We start from the raw sequence: 20,652 nt of genomic DNA, 5'->3' as shown, positions 1-20,652 counted from the left end.
AAAGTAGACTTTTGCAATATCATGCAGCCCTAGTTATAATTAATACATGCAGTTTGTGGAATAAAACAGTTTAAGCATAGGAGAGTGAAAGTTCATCATTTGCTCATTTAGGGCCTGTTATTGTGTAAACATTTAAAGTGAGTTTGAAGTATTAAAGGCAAAAAAAAATTATTACTTTGTGTCGTTTTACATTTGATAATTTAACTAACATTTAAAACAGATGTTTTGCCTTGCAATACATTAGCATATCTTCAGAGGTCACGTGTATTAAGTTTGCTTTGCCTATTTGAGTTTACATTCTCATTGCACTGCAATTAGTCATTGAAATTTTCTACTAAAGAAACAAAAGTGTATCTTAAAGGGATAAAACACAAACAAATTACCAATTTGCTTACCCACAAGTGGTTCAGAACATTTGCGAGTTTCTTTATTCTGATGAACAACAAAAAATATTACAAAGAAAGCTGAAAACCTGCAACCACTGACTTTCATAGTAGGAAAAACAAATACAAGGAAGTCAACGGTTACAGGTTTCCAACCCTCTTAAAAAAAAATTATCTTTTGTGTTCAACAGAATAAAGTCAAACCGATTTGGAACATGTAAAAGACAAGCAAATTGACAGAATTTTCAGTTTTGGGTGAACCATCTCTTTAAAAGTGTGTTAATATCTGTTTGGGAACAAAATAATGCCTCCTACAGTACATAAACAAAATACATACAGGGATTTCTTTAATTCGCTACCATATCTTGCTGACCTCTCTCACTTCTGAAATGTGAAGAAAATATTAAAGCATATGAATAAACAAAAGCAATGCTTCTGTAAACACACTATTTTTGTGGTCAGGCTTCAGATCACATGCTACAATAGAGCGCTGTCTAAATCCTCTTGGACCAGACGTTGAATACCCACAGGCCCTCGACAAAACACGAGCGGAGAACATAAGCAGGTGAGAGAAACGGCAGCCAGTCTGGCCTCCAGGTCCTCCAAGAGCATTCTGCAGCCAAACAAACACAGCTTTAAACACAATTACACTGAACGCTGACAGAAACCGAGGAGAGGAAACTAGATGTGGAATTCAAAGAATATGACAATGAAGAAAGGAAAAAGGTGAAAGAATGAGGAGCTGAGTATTAAAAGCAACAGACACAAACAAAATTGTTGGGTATTACCAACATCAGCATCTTGAAATCGAACATTACTCCACAAATATCAGTATTTGAAAAGGAATTTTCTGTTACAACCTGATCATATATTAGAGATAAATGAATCAAAGGAAAAAAAAAAGAACAGATGAAAATGTGTATTGCTACTATGAGACAGAGCTCATGGAGGGACTTGCATGAGAAACAGTAAGTTGAATGGCAACCGTTTATAATAACCGTATAGAATTTCTGCTCTGGGCTACTGCTAACATCCATAATGTTGAAATGATATTGACCTCTTCTCTTCCGATGGCCTCGCAGTGACTAGAGCAGTTGGATCATATAACCCATGATGGTCCGAGGTTTGGGCGGCCCTGACTGCACCTCATCACCTCACACTCAAACTGATCGCAGACCTTTAGAGATCAAGACAGGAATGGCCTGCAGACAGATGGGCTTGACTGCGAGTTGGCTGTCAGATGGAGATGTTTGCACATACCCTTACCGTATAGAACGGGTGCAACGAACACCTATTTAACTCAAACCTTTACCATTAACCAGCTCATATCCTAAAAAACAATCCCCATAAGGACATGTCAGAAATAAAACTTGAACTACATAAAGTTTGAAAGACACAGTTTTATGTTTGCTATAGCTTAGCCAATGAAAGGATGAAGTGGTTTTCAATGCTTGAACTTTCAAAGTTAAGTCTGAAATAGTTCACTTTGAAACGGACTTACAAGCTTAAAGTCTAAAGCAGTTTCCTTCCTAGGGTAATCGAAGTTGATTAAAGATATCTTGCAAGATATTTGGAATGGTTGCTAGGAGGTTACATGTCGTTCAGCGTAGTTGTTATAATATTCTGTATGGTGTTATATGTTGCTATGTGACTGCCAGTGTATTTTAAGCAGATGCTACTGCATTTTGGGTGGTTGCTAGAGTGTTGCTATGCAGTTTCTTAGGTGTTTCTAAGGAGAAAGCGTAGCCTGAAATGAGGAAGTAGTTTTAAAAACTTGAACGTTTTAAAGCTGCGAGCGACCCACAGCGGCAAAGCGATCATTCATTTCAACGAAGAGTAAAGGCGCCTTTCCACTGCACATGACAACCAACAAGCAACAGACCAGAAGTCATTCATTTCCAATGGAGAGTAGTCCAAGAGCTGCGTGGAGTTTTGATCATCTCCGTATGCGGAAAATTCACATCCGATTTGAGCTGCGGATAAGTTGAAATATTTGAACTCCTGCGACTAGACCGTACGCCACCGGCTGACCGGATGTGATGTATTCCAGTGTTGTCGAAACAGGTCCATGCACGTAAGATGAGAAATGCAAGTTTTTCATTATTTTGTTTTTTTTAATCAGAAAAAAGTATTTAAAAAAAAAAATTAATAATAAAAAAAGAAAAAACATTTTTATTCATAAATGAGTAATAAAAAAATATAGCTTTTTTATGTTGTCTCCACATTCCCTCTAAAATTTTTAGCAGTCTATGAGTTTCTAGTATTTATTCATTCAACCATGGTGAACTCGCAAAAAAAAGGCTCTTGCTTTTGCACTCCTTTTTCTCAGACACTGTAAGAACAGCTTCTCTCCAATGGTGCACGACAAAACTGAAAATTCTGTGCGACTGTCACAATTCCGACAGTCGTGTCCAGGCTTAAGCGACTTCTTGTGACCTCCATATACACAAGCTACAGCAACTGCTGGCGACAAGGTGTCGAGCAACGCTACAAAATTGAAAACTTTATGCAAATGAAAAGCGACTTTTTTTGAGTGACAGCCTGTAGAAGAACCAGCTGACCTCATGTGATCCCCTCCTGCAGGGGCTGATTGTTTTCTCCATGCTGCAGACCTATACAGATAAATAACTGCAATAACAGAGAACACACTTTATTCTTGATCACCTTTGTAATTGTAAATTAACGTTTTATGTACTGATTATATATATATATATATATATATATATATATATATATATATATATATATATATATATATATATATATATATATATATATATATATATTCAGCTCTGAACGATGTTTACTTTCAGCAGCATGTGAACTCATTCACACTTTGTGAATTTCATCGTAAACGTTACCTACGCAACCTCAAGGTGGGAACTAACGGTTTCAGTCACCACCCAGAGCGACAGGCAGCTCAAAGACAGACAAAGCTGCTGCAAGTGTGAATAAGGCTGAAATAGTTTGAAGTTTGAAATGGACAAGCTTGAAATCTGAAACTGAGGTCTAGCAACACTCAAATTAACATAGCAACCAAATACAAACCTAAAGTTGTGTCTCAAATGACACTTTGTCATGTATCCTATGAGTTTAGTGTCGTCCCAAAAAGAACACTAACATTTTTTCAAAATGAAAATTCTAACCTTTTTCCAGGTGATGTTTAAATGGTGGCCAAATTTGTGAAATAATTGACCAAACTATCAAAAATAACCTGTCAAAGTGAGTACAACCACATTAACCCATCAGGAGGTGACAATCATTTACATAGAAGAATTTTTAATGCACCATCCAAAATAAATAAGTAGTGCACTAATAAATAAACAATGCCCAACTTATGCATTATTCTACGCCATTGTGTAGTATAAATAGTACAAGTATGTGATTTGGGACGCACCTTAAAATATCCTGGTTGGTTGCTAGAGTGTTTCTATGCAGTTTCTATTGTGTTTTTCATACCTGCTAGGCCAAGTTGCATAGGAGCTAGGTTGATCTGTGTATTTACAATGCAGTTGCTAGTATATACACAGTATATACACACAGTATATATATATATATATATATATATATATATATATATATATATATATATATATATATATATATATATATATATATATATATATATATATATATATATATACATGATGTTTCATAGACTGTTTAAAGAGACTTAAATGATAGCTATTTCAGAAATGTTATGTAAAACGGAAGCTTAAATGTGTCTAATTGGCCCAGAAGTATTGGATACATTTAAATTAACATGTAAACCAGCATAAATTACAGGCAAGCATGTTTACAATGATGCGTGGCATTTTTAATTTGAAGCAGGAGGAATGGCACAATTTTACTGCAAGTGTGACACTTGAAATCTGCTAATTCAGTTTTATGCAAGTTCAGTACAGTAAACACAGTGAGATCCAAAAATGGGAAACAGAAGCCGCACTTTCCTTATGAGAAAAAAAATTAAATGGCGTTAAAAAAAGGTGCCCATCATGTAATAGCAGTATATGACCTCAGACATACACGACTTTTGCTCAGATGAGTTCTTGCCCCATTTTTGTGTCTGTAACTAAACACTAATGTTTTAATTGTGACTATAATGTCATACTTCATTGGCTTTATGGATTAAACATTAACTGCATATGTCTGCATTCCATCCCAAGCACGTTCAGGATCCCTGACAAACGCACATGTGTGCACACATAAAAATACACACTTCAACTCAAGCGTATGTGTGTATGTGTGCATAGAGATATGCATTTGTTGACTCTGGAGCACGCAGAGCCCAGACGCTAAATGCAGAAGTCTTGTATTACTCTGGGAATTTATTTTGGATGCGGAATACGGATTATAAAGAATCAGAATCAGACACCAGCTGCTCTTTAAGAGACTTCACAAACATTAATATGGTGGCTCGTGTGTTAAGTAGGAAAATGTATAGCCATAACTGCCAGCGCCTTGGACTCCAACAAATACATTGTCAACGTCTCGCATTCAACAGAAGGGCAGACGTTTCAGTCTATTAACTGATAAGTAGATAAGTGTGAGATTTGAACTGCCTGACTATATATTGAAAGCTTTAATATAATGAAAGTGGAAATGACTATGACAGGTTTTGCAAAGTTCATGAACCTAAAAAGGCAATCAGCAAGGTCTTTTATCACTATGCCTAACCTAAGAAAGCTCAGGTATCCCTTTTTTAAATTGATCTAGCCAATATTTCCAGTTTATGTTATCACAACTTTATTTTCAAAGTATTTTAAGAAGTAATTAAATCCAATAATGGCAAAACTGAATTTACTCCAGTGAAATGATCTTTCAGAAACTGGTCTAATGATGAAGAGATAATCCTGGTCTCTTCCTACAGACATTATTGGATCCTGTTTAAGCAGTCATTTTTTTTAGGTCTAGAACTGCCTTTTCTGTAGTGGATTTACATGCAACAAGGCCAAAAATGGCGCCTAAAGGATGAAAAAAAAACAGCCATTTTGGCTCTACTATCGACATCAAATCAATGAGCTCAGATAAAAAATGTTCAAGTCCCACTAAGCTAATGCTATGGCAGGCCTAAACCTCTGACTCCTTTGAGAAGTTCACCATTCCCCAGCATCCCACAGGTGCGTGCCGCGTTTCCCCTGTAGAGCTGAATACAGGAGTGTGTGCTGAATCTGGTTTCCTCTTGTAATAACAAATACAGAACAGCACAGAGGTGAAAACCACAGGCATTAGCAGCTGACCTCACAGCTGGGTTACGCTTATGAGCTAAGGTTTAGGTGCTGGATGAATCGAAAAAGAAAAAAAAAAATTTGCAAAACCCAACCTGTGGCATCAAAAACACTGCAAGTGCAATTGCACAGGAAAGAAATCCTACTATTAAGAGAGGCTTGGCAAATAAACAAAAAAAAAACCCACAAATATAAAATTTAACCACAATCAATTCACTTCTAAATACAAATTTGTCCCCAAAAAATATGGTTATGGAAGTACACTCAAACACAGACGTACTTAAACTATGTGGTACTATGTGGAAATTGCAGGTTGTGTCAGATTTCCTGTAAGGCTCTCTTGAGTGGCACCTTGGCAGAGGAACAGAGTGCAGTGGGACATGTGTGAAAGCCTGCTTTAATTGCATGGAGAGAAGAGAGCAGAGGTGTTTGGCTCTGACTGCGGTCTGCTGTCCTGCCTGTCACACCACCTCAGCGGGCAGACTGGAGCACAGACCAGCTCTGTTCACTGTGCTTCACATCTAGTGTACACTGAGATATACAGTATGCCCACTATGCATTAAAAACGGGCACAATGCTTGAACCATGAGATAACCAAAAGATAAAAGCTGATTAGAAAAGGCACAGCACAACCTGACCAAAGTGATGCAGCATGTGAAGTGGTACATTTAAACAAAAACTTTATTTTTACTTTATTTATTCATTTTAACATATAAATAAATAAAAGATCTATGTTTTAGCCATTCATTTGTATGTCAATGGTGCTTCAACGACCTGAAGCGCATGCTTTTAAAACTGTACTGTTATTTTTCCTATCAAAAACTTGATTTTACTTGCCATTCAAAACAGATTTGAAGATTTGCAGATTTGGGACTGTGTGAATGTAGGTGCACAGAGTTTCATTACAAGCATGAGTTACGTGAAGCGTGTCAGTAAACTCCGCGTGTGCCTCATCAGTTGCTACTATTTTTCTAGTAATAATTTATCTCTAACTGTATCACATGTTCTCTCAGATAGATTTCTTTCGTTACTCAGAGAAAATGTTTCAACTTTTGGCGTAAGAAACTCAACATAACGATCCGATGACAGTTCTCTGATACCCTGAAACATGGCGGCTGAGCAAGAAAAAAGCTGTTGCTTAAATCTCTTATGAAAGCGATTTGTGATTCTAATGATGAACTTACCTCTCACATAAATAAGAAAACAATCGACTTTCAAAGTTCTTTGTCCAAAATTGAACTATCACTTTCAACTCTAGCCAAGCATTTCGACAAAATGCAGGTCAGGATTGGCGCTAACGAGGACAATTTGAGGGACTCCTGTACATGAATTATAAAGATGGGAGAGGAGATAACCTTCCTAAAAGAAAAAACTGATCTCAAGAACTGGAGCAGGAGATCAAATGTAAAGATTATAAACATCCCGGAGATGTCAGAGGGCTATGACCAGTGTTGGGGAAAGTTACTTTTGAAAGTAGCATTACTGTATTAATTTACTCGAACAAAAAAGTAACTAAGTGCGTTACTTAAATACTTTTTATATAAAGTATTACTTTTGAGTTACATCTACGGTGTTTTTTCACCATCAAGAAGCTCTCCATTTAACAACCACCTATATAACCTACACCTTCATTTTCCTTTAAAAAAATGTAGGATAAAATGATATTTTGAGAACTTTCTGAGCCCAGAGCTATACATGCTGTATATACTGATTAATGAAAGCATGTAAAGTAATGTGTGTGCTACTTCTCTATGTTTTGTGTTATTAGTAAATTCACTGTCCATTGAGATAAAGATTGCAATAAAGCCTTAGAGTACTAACATGAAATGATTTATATTAAGGCAAAAACACATTTTAAACCTTTAAAATATTTAATAACAAAATGAACAGTAAGATGATAAAAACATCCCCATATCAAAATAAATCTTTGAGCTTTACACATTGAATAAATTGCTTCACGTGGCCTTAACAAATGTTAACGTCGCCAGAAAAAAAAAAATCTTACTATATTACAAAACGTAGTCGCTTCTACAGTAACGTTAGACAGTGGCTGCATCTCCTAAACAATAAAAGCAATAACTTTTTTTTTTTTGTTTATTCGAAGTAATCATTTTACCTGAAGAACATGGACTGATGTCTGTTGTTTAGCTGGAGGTGGTATGGGTGTAGTGCTTTAGATCCAGTTTTGGTTGTTTTTTTTTGGGGGGGGGGGGGGGGGGGGGGGGTTGATGTTGTGTTTCTTGCAATTGTCAAGAGTTTTACTTGCACGTAATCTACACTTAACGACAATCTATCTTTTCTTCGATGAGTTCAAAATAACAAGAATCCATTGCAAAAATGTAAGACTCTGGCCTGCCATTCTGTCTGTAGTGATGACGGGCGATTCGCAAATTAGTCGTTTGTTTTAACAGGATCTTTCAAGTGAACCGATCAAACCAGTAAATTAAATTGAATGGAGTTGTCGTGAAACAGTTTGCGGCTTCAGTAAGTACTAACATACGGGATACCCCCTCTGACTCAAAATAAACCAATATCCTGAGTTATTGAAAAGTCCATTGAAAAGCAACGCAGATGTCATTATCAAACAATTAAATCGAATTTGAATTTAACATTTGTGCATGGCTTATTAGTAAACTATGACTGTGTAGTAAACTCTGCTCCAGATGGTATGTGGAGGTTTACAAGAACCAGCTTTACTGACAAAATGCACATGACAAATGTACTTCCATTATTCACCCATGTATGTTGTTATAGTTAACCATAACATAAAAGAAAATAATACAACAAACTCAATTTACATATGATTAAAACTAGCCCTTGCCACACATTTAGCTTCAACGTGACACAGGGCCTGTGCAGCACTGTCTGGAACAGTTTACATTTAACACAAAAATGCTGATCTTACTGATTTTATGGATGATTAGATCACAACTGTTAAACAACAGAACTATCCTTTGCATGACTAACATTAATTTAACATTAATTTGCATGACGCATTGAGACATCTAGTGACCAAGTGTCTTGTAGAATACTTTATGACAATTATTACACACAGACACACTCACCTTGACCAATGAATGTAGACTCCTCTCCCCGAACATAGCGTGTAGAAAGGAACGGTCATCTGGGCTCTCAACATGAGGCTGCAGCTGAGACGGCAGTACAGACAACAGCTCATACAGACCTGCAGAGGAAATACAGGAAACACATTACACACCCAGACACACACAGATGCAGCCAATACCCAGAGAGAAAATATAGACAGATATAAACAAAAGCCAGAAAATCTGCATTAAGTGTCGCTTCAAGCATGTCAGATGGGTTATGAAGATTATTCTCCAGTGAAAGTGTCTAATATTGTGTGAGATTAGTACAACATTGGAAAATAAATACACCACCACCAACAACAAAAAAAATTAAGGTTTAATTTTATCACACTCAGTGGGTCAAACTGAGGGCTGGGAAAAAAAAAAAAAAAAAAAAAAGTTCTCTCCCATGGTGCACCTCACTTCCTTCGTTTGTCTGGCAACTTCCTGTTTTCCTAGGAATCACAACTGGAACTGTGAATCAAATCCCTAAAGTTTCATTAGCATGGCTGTGATGTTTGAACAAGCATAAATACACCACCAATCTCTTTAGAATATCTCTAATGTGCTTATACAAAAACACAGATAAGGAAGGTAAATTCTGAAGATATATGATCGTATAAAAAAAAAAATAATAATTTTGCAAACTTTATAAAGACATTGTGAGTGACTTATCGTTGCAGAAACGCTTGAATTAACTCCACAATAAATATTTCAAATAACAGTTGGGAAAGTTTTTTCTGTAGTAAGGGAGATCTACGTCATTCTTGTCTGTCACTGTGCTGTTTATCTACTTAAAGGCTACACGCATCAGAGCAATACAGACAGATTTCTGTGGCTCTGACACGCGGGCGGGGAAAACCAGCTCATTTGCATTAAAGGCACAGGCGAAAAACAGCTACAATGTCCTAACAGCTTAAATTTCCCAAATTTAACAAGGCAAATAAATAATCTGACGGGTAAATGAAACTATACAGACACATTCAGGAGACACAAAACACGTATTATTATTAAATCTTGAAAAGGGGTGAAATACATGCCCTTTAATTTTTTTTTTTTACAACATGAAGTGTGTGTCGATGATGGAATGTACATTTTTCACATCATGAGTTTAAAAAAATGCAAGATAATGAGATGGTCTTTTCAAAATTTGTTCTCAAGTTAAATTACAATCAAGGCAAAAACAGAAATAAATTGCTGATGATATAAGCAAGTATAGCGACGTATAGCAAGTATAAGCAAGTATAGCGACGCGGTAGGTAGCGCTGTCGCCACATAGCAAGAAGGTCACTGGTTTGAGCCTCGGCTGGGTCAGTTGGCGTTTCTGTGTAGAGTTTGCATGTTCTCCCTGTGTTCGCGCGAGTGCTCCAGTTTCCCCCACAGTCCAAAGACATCAGGTACAGGTGAATTAGGTAGGCTAAATGGTCTGTAGTGTATGAGTGTGAATGAGTGTGTATGGATGTTTCCCAGAGATGGGTTGCAGCTGGAAGGGCGTTCGCTGTGTAAAACAAATGCTGGATAAGTCGGCGGTTCGTTCTGCTGTGGCGACCCCAGATTAATAAAGGGACTAAACTGAAAAGAAATTGAATAAACAAGTTAATTTATTAATTTATTTTTTATCACTAGTCAGAAAAAAAAGTGTAATATAGAGATTTTAGCCTACCAGGGTTATCATAGATACCACAGATGGTGTGATAATGTCCTGGCTCCCAAGATCATTTAACTTTGTGAAGTAAACTGCATTGTTGAAGCAATTTTGTATGTTATCGGATTAATTTTAATGCTGAAAGGATTTGGAATTAATTGCATGTGTTACCATATTAGCAATATTAAGATCAAAAGTACAACAAACAAACAAAAGAAAAGAAAATTACACCTAATAAAAGATAAAATAATATAAAATGTTGATGAAACCATCAAAAGCAGTATCATAAAATCGTCAAAAACGGCATCATTTAATTCTCTATTTGGTCTATGCTGCCTAAACAAAATCTCACGGAAAGATTAACTTTTGTGATATCAACTAATTCGGAATATAATTCAGTTCTTTTAATAGCCATTTTAACTTTCAAAATATTTTATAAAACATTTTCTTCATATAAAATAATACATATTTAACAGTACATTTTCATAGTAAGCTTAAACTTCAGTAAATATTAACTGTTAATTTATAAAATGTGATCCTTTTGAAAACAGACAAATTATTGTCTGCTTTTGTGTCACTAAACCACTTATTGGATAAAGCAGCTTGTTACTGTAAATGCTACAGTGTTTTGTAAACAGCTGAGCTGTTGTCACGCTACTCACAAATGTTAAGTTAGCAGTGGCACTACTTTTAGTCAGACAGTGCTGAACACTGTTCTGCCGACCGCTGACCATCTGGACCCAGGCTGAGTTTAACAGTAAACATCCAACCTTATGTCCTATAAAAGGATCCACGTAAACTGACCATTATTGGCTGCCAGGCCAAATATACCGGACGGGATGTGAAAGAATGCTGTGCCAAGCAGTGTTTCCTTTTCACACGCCTACACTTCCCAGCGGCCTCCAGAAAATAACAGCGTTCCTCAGACATCAATGGTGGCGCTAGTGTACAACAGGGCGGAGCGGAGAGTGGAAGGTCCTGCTTCTCTAATTCACAGCATTTATGGGTCAGCAGCGAAGGCCACTGAGAGCAGCTTTAATTACACAGGCCGTTCGAAAGGCAGCAAGGTCATCCAAAATGTCTGAAGCCAACCAAACACGCAAAAAACGCTTACGTTCACATGCACACAGACATCATGGTTTTCTGGAACAACATGGATATTCTTGGGAGCTCACAAAAAGAAACAAGGATAGCACAAGCAAACACACAAACACATGCCACAAAAGAGGCCGTGCGCATGGGAAATATGCTCCGTTGGCTCCACGTCTGGCTCCTGTTGGCCTCAAACTAGCCAAAAAGAGGACAGACTGGCAGAAACCAGGACCAGATAGATTTACAACAGGCCACATTTTGAAAGGAACAGTAAAACTGCTTTCTTTGAATGTCTTGTTTGGATGGCTTCAAGAGTCAAGAGTGCAAAAAGATTCACGCACACACTCATCTCAGTGAACTGTGCGGCAGGAAATGAAAACTGGATTTTACTTCTCGGTTTTGAATTCTGAGAGGGAATATATGTGTCAAGCGAATACACGCTCATGAACGGGACCACCTCAGGGGTCAGTATTTCAGGTGAAGAACATGGTTCATGCCTGTCTGTGAGAAAACAGAGTGAGTGAATGGAAAAATAAAAACACAGCTGCACTTTGCAGACTTCCATCCATTTTCTCTTTGATTTACCTCCTAAAACAGAAAAACTACATCCGCAGGGAGAAAGAGAGGCCCTCCTGAGCTGACAAATTACAGTAGAGAGAAATAAAGAGAGAACTAGCCGGCCACAAAACAGTCTTAGTTCTAGTGACTATCTTTGATCTGTTTTTGGTGTATTTGTGTGCCTTAACGGCCGATATGCTCTTTTGGCAATTTGTGTTCACTGCAGGGTTTCATCGCCGTGTTCTCAGCTCCAGCCTCCTAAACCACAACACCACATCAGAACTCTTGCCCAGATCCACTAGCATGTTCTGGACCATCTACTCCAATTACACGCACACAAAGCCACACACTAAATGGTGTCTAGTCTTGTACATCAGTACTGCACATTTACCATGCATCTCATGCTTTACTAATTGCTTTCAGTCAAAGCACCATAACTCATAGTCCATTTTGCAATTCAAATGGTTGCAAATGCAACTAAGTATAAAAACGTGAAGAAGAAATTTGACAGACTTATACTTCAACATACAAAGCCTTTGTAAAAAGATCTTTAGTCTCCATCCATGTTATGGTGAGTAAGATTTTAAAAAGTCTTGAAAGTCTTATATTTATCAAACCTGCACCTATTTGATTTAAATAAAAAATAAATAAATAAATAATAAATAAAAAAAAAAAAAAAAAAAAAAAAAAAAAAAATATATATATATATATATATATATATATATATATATATATATATATTATATATATATATATATATATATATATATATATATATATATATATATATATATATATATATATATATATATATATACATAAAAACAGGTATTTATTGCTTTATAGCAACATTTTAAAGTGCAGCCCAAGATCTGAAGCTAAGCAGGGGTAAATCTCTTAGGGCATTCTCACACTATGCTATCCAAACCATGCCCAGGCCTGTTTCCCGGATCGTTTGAGAAGTTCAGTTGGCCCGACTTTTAAGGGACTGTTGGATTTATTAATCATTCTTACTGCTTAATGAACACAAACTGTCGTAGATTATTAAAGACGCAAACCCCTCACTGCACGACAGCTGTGCCTTTAGCAAACTTCCTAATTCCTGCAGCACGAGGACTTTATGATTGTTTATGAGCGTCAAAAGTGGCTGATCTATTGGTGAAATATTTGACTGGGTGTCACTGCATCCCAAAAGACTAAAACAATATAACCAAAGAAATGTCCACTGTGCTGAGCGAGAGCGCTTCTTGCTGAACAGTGCATCATCAATGACGTAAGTGTGCTCAGGCACGAATACAATGCGAGTGCGGGCCGTCGGGGGAGACAAGGATCCCTACTTGGATAAAAGCGTCTGCTAAATGAGTAAATGTTTATTGCTTTACTTGAGCATTTTTACAGCTACAATTTTTAATTAAAAAAGGAATATATTTTAATATACATTTTAAAATCTATGTAATTTATTCCAACAGTGTCAAAGCTGAATTTTAAAGTTGCCATTCTCCCCTAAAACCATCTTTCAAGAAAAATTTGCAGATTCAGTGACATAAACTTAGACATCCATTTTAAAATAAAACTTTTCTTGCTAAATAAAACTCATTTTAAATGAAAAAAAAAAATTGAATCTAAAAATATTTATTTTAAATATTGACTCCAAACTATTGAACATTACTGTATTTGTTTTGTCATTTGGTTTCTAAGTGTTCATATGCTAAAACCAATAATTCCAATAGCATCTTTTTTCCCCATGTCTGGAGCCATGAAGTGCATGTCAACATGTGGACACACATAAGAGAAAAATATCACCAAAAGCTAGCTTTTCTTATTCTGATCTAACTGCACAGTAGCCAAGTCCTCAACAGTAACCATCCTTCAACATGATCATCTCTGGAGCCCAGAACCTCTGTTATTTTACTGCGATTAGAAAGAACAGGAGGGAATGAGATCCTGAAGCAGCCATTTGAACACCTGTAGAAAAGATCTGGTCCAATCACACTCTGATTCCATGTGACAGTACACACTTAATGTCGATATCAGAGATCAGTCACATCTGAGAGAGAAAAGGACATTTAATAGATCTTTTCTACTTTAGTGTACTGGCTGCAGTTTCAAAGTCACCTAAATGTTCTCTTGTATTGTGTAGAAGACTTTGCTTTTTTGTTAAGACATTTTAATGCATTCATGTGTATATAAAGATGTCCAGACCCTTTCTACATTCCAACAAATGCACTGAATATTCAGAAGAACCATTTGTGTTCTGCTCGTAGACAGCGACAGATATCTTTATCCTCTGAAAAGGGGGACATAAAACACAAATAGATGAAATTCCCTCTCCCTCCACTTTTCCCCTTCTCTTTTCTCCTGCATTTGGTAAAATGAAGTGGAAATTTTCATTCTGATGTAATTGGAAACAGGGAGCTATTCCAGTGGCAACAAATCCTTGTGTTACAGTTCTGCATCCCTGTGGCAGTAGAAAGAGAGAGAAAGAGATGGAAAAGAGGAGGATAAATGGCTGAAAATCGATAAAGTGCTCCCAAAGCGCTTGCTGCTGCCGCTACTAAGGTTCCTCTCTCCCTCCTTCTCTTTGGTTCTGTCCTCTGCTCCCAGATGCTCGACATTCTTGACATCAGAACGGAAAAATTTACTGTTAGCCGAGAAGAAATTTAATATGGCCATTCCTGTCATATCCCTCATTGCAGCCATATTCAGCCGGTGCTCTGCTGAAGCCATAAGAGAGACTCAGCACCTGAGCGATAAACAATATGGAGCTCAATGTGGATCTCGTTACGGACAATGGCATCATTACACCATACACTTGTTTCGGAACGGCACCGATGGAAATAAGCGGATTCGCATACACCCTAATCAAAAAACAATTGCTGTTTGGAGTAGAAAACCTGCACATATAGTTTGATGCATAAAACCTGTCAAACTCGCAGGCATTCGTCTTCATTAGAGGAAGCTTATCTGCTAAAGAACTTCTGTCCTAACAGTTTCCCATGTGTCCCCTTTTGTCTCTCTCGGTCTAACTGGTGCTCTTATCTTTTTAGTGACGCCTTGGGGAGAGTTATCGTAATTGGATGAGCAGACCGGCCCAGAATAACACCGTAAAACTTCATACGGCTCATAAAAAGATAGTAGGGGGCTACGATGCTCCAATCAAAGGGCACATTCAGAGTGATCAGGCTAACAGACTGTGTGGAAGGCAGGTGGAAGCACAGCCCTCAAAACAATGATCTTTTCTTTTACTGGGGATAGACTAAAAGAGAAGAATTACTCATGTTTGTGAAACTAAATATCATAACAAATAAATTATTAAGAAGCTTAAAAAATAAAGTATTATAACAAAATATAAACACTGACAAAACATTTGTGAAATATAAAAATTATTTATTGTAAAATTGAGACAAAATATAATATAAAGAGAAATTCATTAAATAAATGATTAAAACATTATAAACTGAATAAAAATATGTTACCATAATTTAAATGAATTAACAAACAAATGAATGAACTAATGAATGAATTAATTAATTAACTAACGACTAAACAAATGAATGAATGAACAAACAAATGAATGAAATATAAAAACTATTTACAGTATATCTTTGTAAAATTATAAAGACAAAATATAATAACACAAAGGAAAATAAAGTCATTAAATGAATGGTTAAAACATTAAATATTGAATAAAATATTTTACCATAATCTAAATGAATTAATAAACAAATAAATAAATTAAATTAATTAACGAATGAATGAACTAACAAATTAATTAATCAAACAAATCAATTGATTCATAAATAAACAAACAAATGAATGATCAAAAAATACAAATGAATGAATGAAAACAAACAAATATACTATTGAATAAATGAATGAACAAAAAAAAAGCGAATGAATAAAAAATAAACAAGCTATTGAATGAATGAACGAACGAACGAACAAACAAACAAATGAATGAACAAAAACAAACAAATTAATGAATGAACAAACAAAACAAATTGGGTAAGCTAAATTGTCCATAGTGTATGAGTGGGAATGGAAGTGTATGGGTGTTTCCCAGTGATGGGTTGCAGCTGGAAGGGCATCCGCTGCGTCAAACACATGCTGGACAAGTTGGCGGTTCATTCTGCTGTGGCGACCCCAGATTAATAAAGGTACTAAGCCGAAAAGAAAATGAATGAATGAACAAATAAACAAACAAACAAACAAATGAATGAATAAACAATTAAACAAATAAACACAAACAAAATCAAATGAATAAACAAATAAACAAACGAACAAAAACAAAAAATGAACAAACAAATGAATGAACAAACAAACGAATGAATGAACAAACAACAAATGAACAAAAACAAACATATGAATGAAACAAACGAATAAATGAACATGCAAACAAATGAATGAAACAAACAAATGAATGAATGAACGAACAAACGAATGAACAAACGAATGAATGAACGAACAAACAAACAAACGAATGAACAAGCAAAAGAAGAAACGAATGGACAAACAACCAAATGAACAAACAAATTAACAAACAAACAAACATATGAACAAACTAATTGGGGCTAATTAGAAAAGGAACAAGATCAGATGGTAACTTTTAGTCTCAATGATTCAATAATTTTTTTTGTTTTAAATATATCTTTATTCAATCAATCAATCAAATCAATCAGTTTGGAATGCAACTAAGAAATTGGAATAGACCATCTCCTAGCAGTCAAACTTATTTACAATACAAATTATTGTTTCCAAGCTAAAATGTAATTTTTTTTTTAAAAAACAATTAAATCAAAGGAGCGTAGAAACAGGAACAGTCTCCTCACTACCTCAAATCAAGAAAATAAAAGGGAAAAGTAAGAATAGGCTTCTTAATAGTGTATTTTCAGTTGTCTATGTGTGTGAACTAGCTGAAGTGCACAGGATGATTGAGTTTGCAGTTGATGCAAGAGGAATTACAGTAATTTATCATATGACATCAACACCAGACTCACTCTCTCTCACACACATACACATTTTACAGGTAGTGGGTGGAAGGCTTTGTCAGCCCAAGGACACCCAAGGGGAGTGAAATCAAATGCCACCAGGAAGCAAAACACCCACACGAACAACAGGATACATATGATGGAGTAAAAGAACAGCCTTTTACATCCACACAGAGGAACGAGGAACAGAACAGACACTATGTGATGGAGAGTTTCAGTCAGAGAGAAACATAAGGGGGGTGAAAAGACTTAGAGGAGCCAGAAACAAGCTAATAATTTAGTGGCGATCATTCTTGATCAACTTTATAGTAGGGTTTGGTGATTAAATCACAATTTCCTGAGTTATGAACAGGATATTTAGTGTGTGTATGTGGTTTATTTGAGGTGTCCAACAACAGCATAACAGCCAAAAAAGATGGCAAAATGTTTTGGGCACACAAGCGCTTGACATGAGGTATGAAATGGTTGCAATATATCAGATCCAGAGTGGCTTACTGGGCTTTCAAAGTGTTCATTAAAAACCTGTCGGGCAAGACAGGAACGCGTACAGCAGACGTAACCCAACCATACCACATGTCTCCCAGCAACCTTACGGTCGTCCATCAGATTTTTATATCCCACTATAGGCATTACTTTCTAATAGATTACATTCACTTAGTAATCCCTTCTTTATAAAGGAAATGAGACCAAGAGTGAGGGATGTGGACAGGAGGGGAAATGAGAGAGACACGCTGAATCGAGAAGAATGATAAAAAATAAAAAAAAACACTTTTTTAAAAAACTATTTTTACTATTTTTTTACTATTTTAAAAAGCTTGTTTTTTTAAGAAAGTAATACTTTAATTCAGCATGGATGCTGTACATTTGATCAAAACTGTCAGAAAAGGTATTTCTAGTGTTAAGAAGGCATCTGTAGACATTGCTCTGGGTTTTCTTTTCTGTCAGTTGGTTGCAGGCTCTGTTTTTGCCAACGTTTTTAAATTTTGAAATGTTTGACAGCGTGAATCATCCTTTATAATAATTTCAGATGTGTTGTGTGACACTAAAGACTGGAGTAATGACTGCTGACAACTCAGTTTTGTCATCACAGGAATTAATTAAAATGTACAAACAGAAGAAAAGTCATTCAGAGGTCTACTGAGGACAAAATGTGCATGTAAAAGGAAAAAAAAAAAAGGTTCTAAAATATCATATTAATTTTATTGGCCAATTTTATGAACACAGATTTTATGAACACTATTTATGAACATATTTATATGAACACTACATTAATTTAATTAATTTCCTGACTTTAACCCTTTTTAATTTCCAATTACTTTAACAAATCATTACCAGAATTTAAGCAATACTCAATGCTAAACTAAGTTGTTAAAAGTAAATTATTAGAAACTGCATTAATTGATGCTTTTTGATGCATTAATTGATGCATTAATTGATGGGGATGGGGGGGGATGTGTTGGGTTCACAGTGAAAGAAAAGAAAATGAACAAATACACAATACATACAAACACAACTACTACCACGACCAATATGGCTCAGTAGCAGAAAATAAACCAAAACAGGCAATAGACCTAATGGTCATATAATAAATTTAAAAAAATCAGTTACCCATCTCACTGCCGGATCTGGAGGAGAGGGCCGGCATGATGACAGAAGATCTGCTTCCTCTAAACTTCCCACGTGTAACAATCCAGCAGTGTTGGGGTTGGACGACTCGACCCCAGGAAGAGTCTGCAAACCCTTGGTTATGTCATTGGCAAATCTACAAAACACAACAAAATGCATTTCATTAAAAAAAGTTCTTATTTGAGCACACATATACGGATTCAAACAGGACAAGCCCTTCAAACGGAGCTCACTTTGTAATATGTAATGAGGAGTTCAAACGGAGGAAGATGCAAGGCAAAGGAACAGAAAAAGAAATGAGGAGACAGAATGAAAGAGACAGAGATGCATTAGCCCCGAATGTTCCCCAAATCAATTCCAATTTATGTTTTATTCCATCCAGGGCCTTGTGCCTGCCCGGATCCGTGCCGCGGCACCGAAAGCACCTGAAACCTTTATGTCACCCCAAAGACCTGTAACCGGTGGCCTGAAAGAACAAATGAAAAACTGAGAGATGGAAAGAGGAAGGTGGGGGCAACCATACTTGCTCTGCCTCTACTGTATAGAGATCACAGTATCAGGTCTGTGAAGCAAGCATCCAAAGGGAGAGAGAGAGAGACAGAGAAGAGAGAGAGATGATTGCAATGAAAGGTATGCTGGAGATTCAATCATATGCTGCTATGTAATAATAGTAAAGCACACTGCTGCCATCTAGTGGTGCCATTACAGCCAACAACAACAACATACATGCTGCAGGCATGGATCTGCAGAGAAACTTCCATTTCTGAAGAAAAATTAACAAACAAAATTACTTAAAAATGTATTACATGCACGTACTGTTATACATATATACATACATATTTACACACACACACCAGGGTTTCTGCTGGTTTCACCAAGTCAAAATAATTACACACACACACACACGCACGCACGCACGCACGCACACACCAGGGTTTCTGCTGGTTTCACCAAGTCAAATTAATTACTTACACACACACACACACACACACACACACACACACACACACACACACACACACACACACCAGGGTTTCTGCAGGTTTCACCAAGTCAAATTAATTAAATACATGTATTATTATACAAATATAAATAATATACACACACACCAGGGCTTCCACAGGTTTCACTAAGTCAATGTAAGACTTTTAAGGAGGAAATTTCAGACTTTCACTGGGCTAAACACTAAAGAGTTTTTAATGGAAAAGATTTTTTACTAAGCTAAAAGTCTAATTTAGTTATTTCTCAGCAACATATTTTAAATAATGTCTCAAAACAAGGAAACTTCAGTTGTATACACTTTTTTTTCTAAAATAAATGTTTTAAAAAGTGTACAAATGCTGTCCAGGTCAGTGTCCTCAACCAAATAAGTGGAGACCTTTTAAACAAACGTTATCATGCGCACATCACATTCCACAGAAACCAGCAGCTAGAAAAATCATTCAAATGGGAAGATACGTAAACTAGAGCAAATACATAAAACTTCTGTTGTGAAATGAATGCAGAAGGACTTTTAATTTTGCAGTAACCCGAGTCAATCACTGGTGAACAGTATGCACATACAAAATCAGCACGTTTCAGGTCTGTTTTCTTTAAAAATCAACAATCTTCACTGCCTGATAGACATACAATATAAAGGGAGTCTCAGATTGTACAAGCAGCACTGCATTAAATGACATTTTTCCCATGCCACGTCTTATGAACATTTATTTTACTCCAGTATTTTCAATAGAGTTTCTTCGCTAGCCTGCTGACCATGCTGTGTAAATGGCTTTTTATCTGGTTTTACGCTTGAACAACTGAGGCTGCATTTACACTGCAGATCTTGATGGTCAAATCTGATTTTGTGACTATATCTGATTTTTTTGACAACCCGCTTGCATCATCTTTTAAATGCGACTCGTATGCGAATTGACTGCATTTAAACTGGACAAGGCAAAGATGCAATGACTATAGGAAAAAAAGTGGGTGCTAACTAACAGCTGATAATTTTCTGAACATTCCTGTATTTAATCGGTTTGCAGGGTTTCATTTTTGTGAATATTC

General features: G+C 36.2%; 1 protein-coding gene across 1 annotated transcript in view; it reads right to left on the bottom strand.

Annotated features, from left to right (window-relative positions):
- The window catches only part of mpp7a (MAGUK p55 scaffold protein 7a), a 167,062-nt gene that overhangs the window by 106,286 nt on the left and 40,124 nt on the right, over window positions 1-20,652 (bottom strand). Inside the window, exons 2-3 of the mRNA XM_056469344.1 lie at window positions 18,589-18,742; window positions 8,677-8,795 (exon numbers count right to left, since the gene is read on the bottom strand). Of these exons, the coding sequence (XP_056325319.1) occupies window positions 8,677-8,795; window positions 18,589-18,625 (156 nt within the window). The 5' untranslated portion in view covers window positions 18,626-18,742. The remainder of the gene's footprint in view (window positions 1-8,676; window positions 8,796-18,588; window positions 18,743-20,652) is intronic.

This window comes from Danio aesculapii, chromosome 12 (assembly GCF_903798145.1).
Source record: "Danio aesculapii chromosome 12, fDanAes4.1, whole genome shotgun sequence".
Classification (NCBI taxonomy): domain Eukaryota; kingdom Metazoa; phylum Chordata; class Actinopteri; order Cypriniformes; family Danionidae; genus Danio; species Danio aesculapii.
The sequence above is the reverse complement of the archived record's forward strand: the minus strand, read 5'-3'. Positions and strand labels throughout refer to the sequence as shown.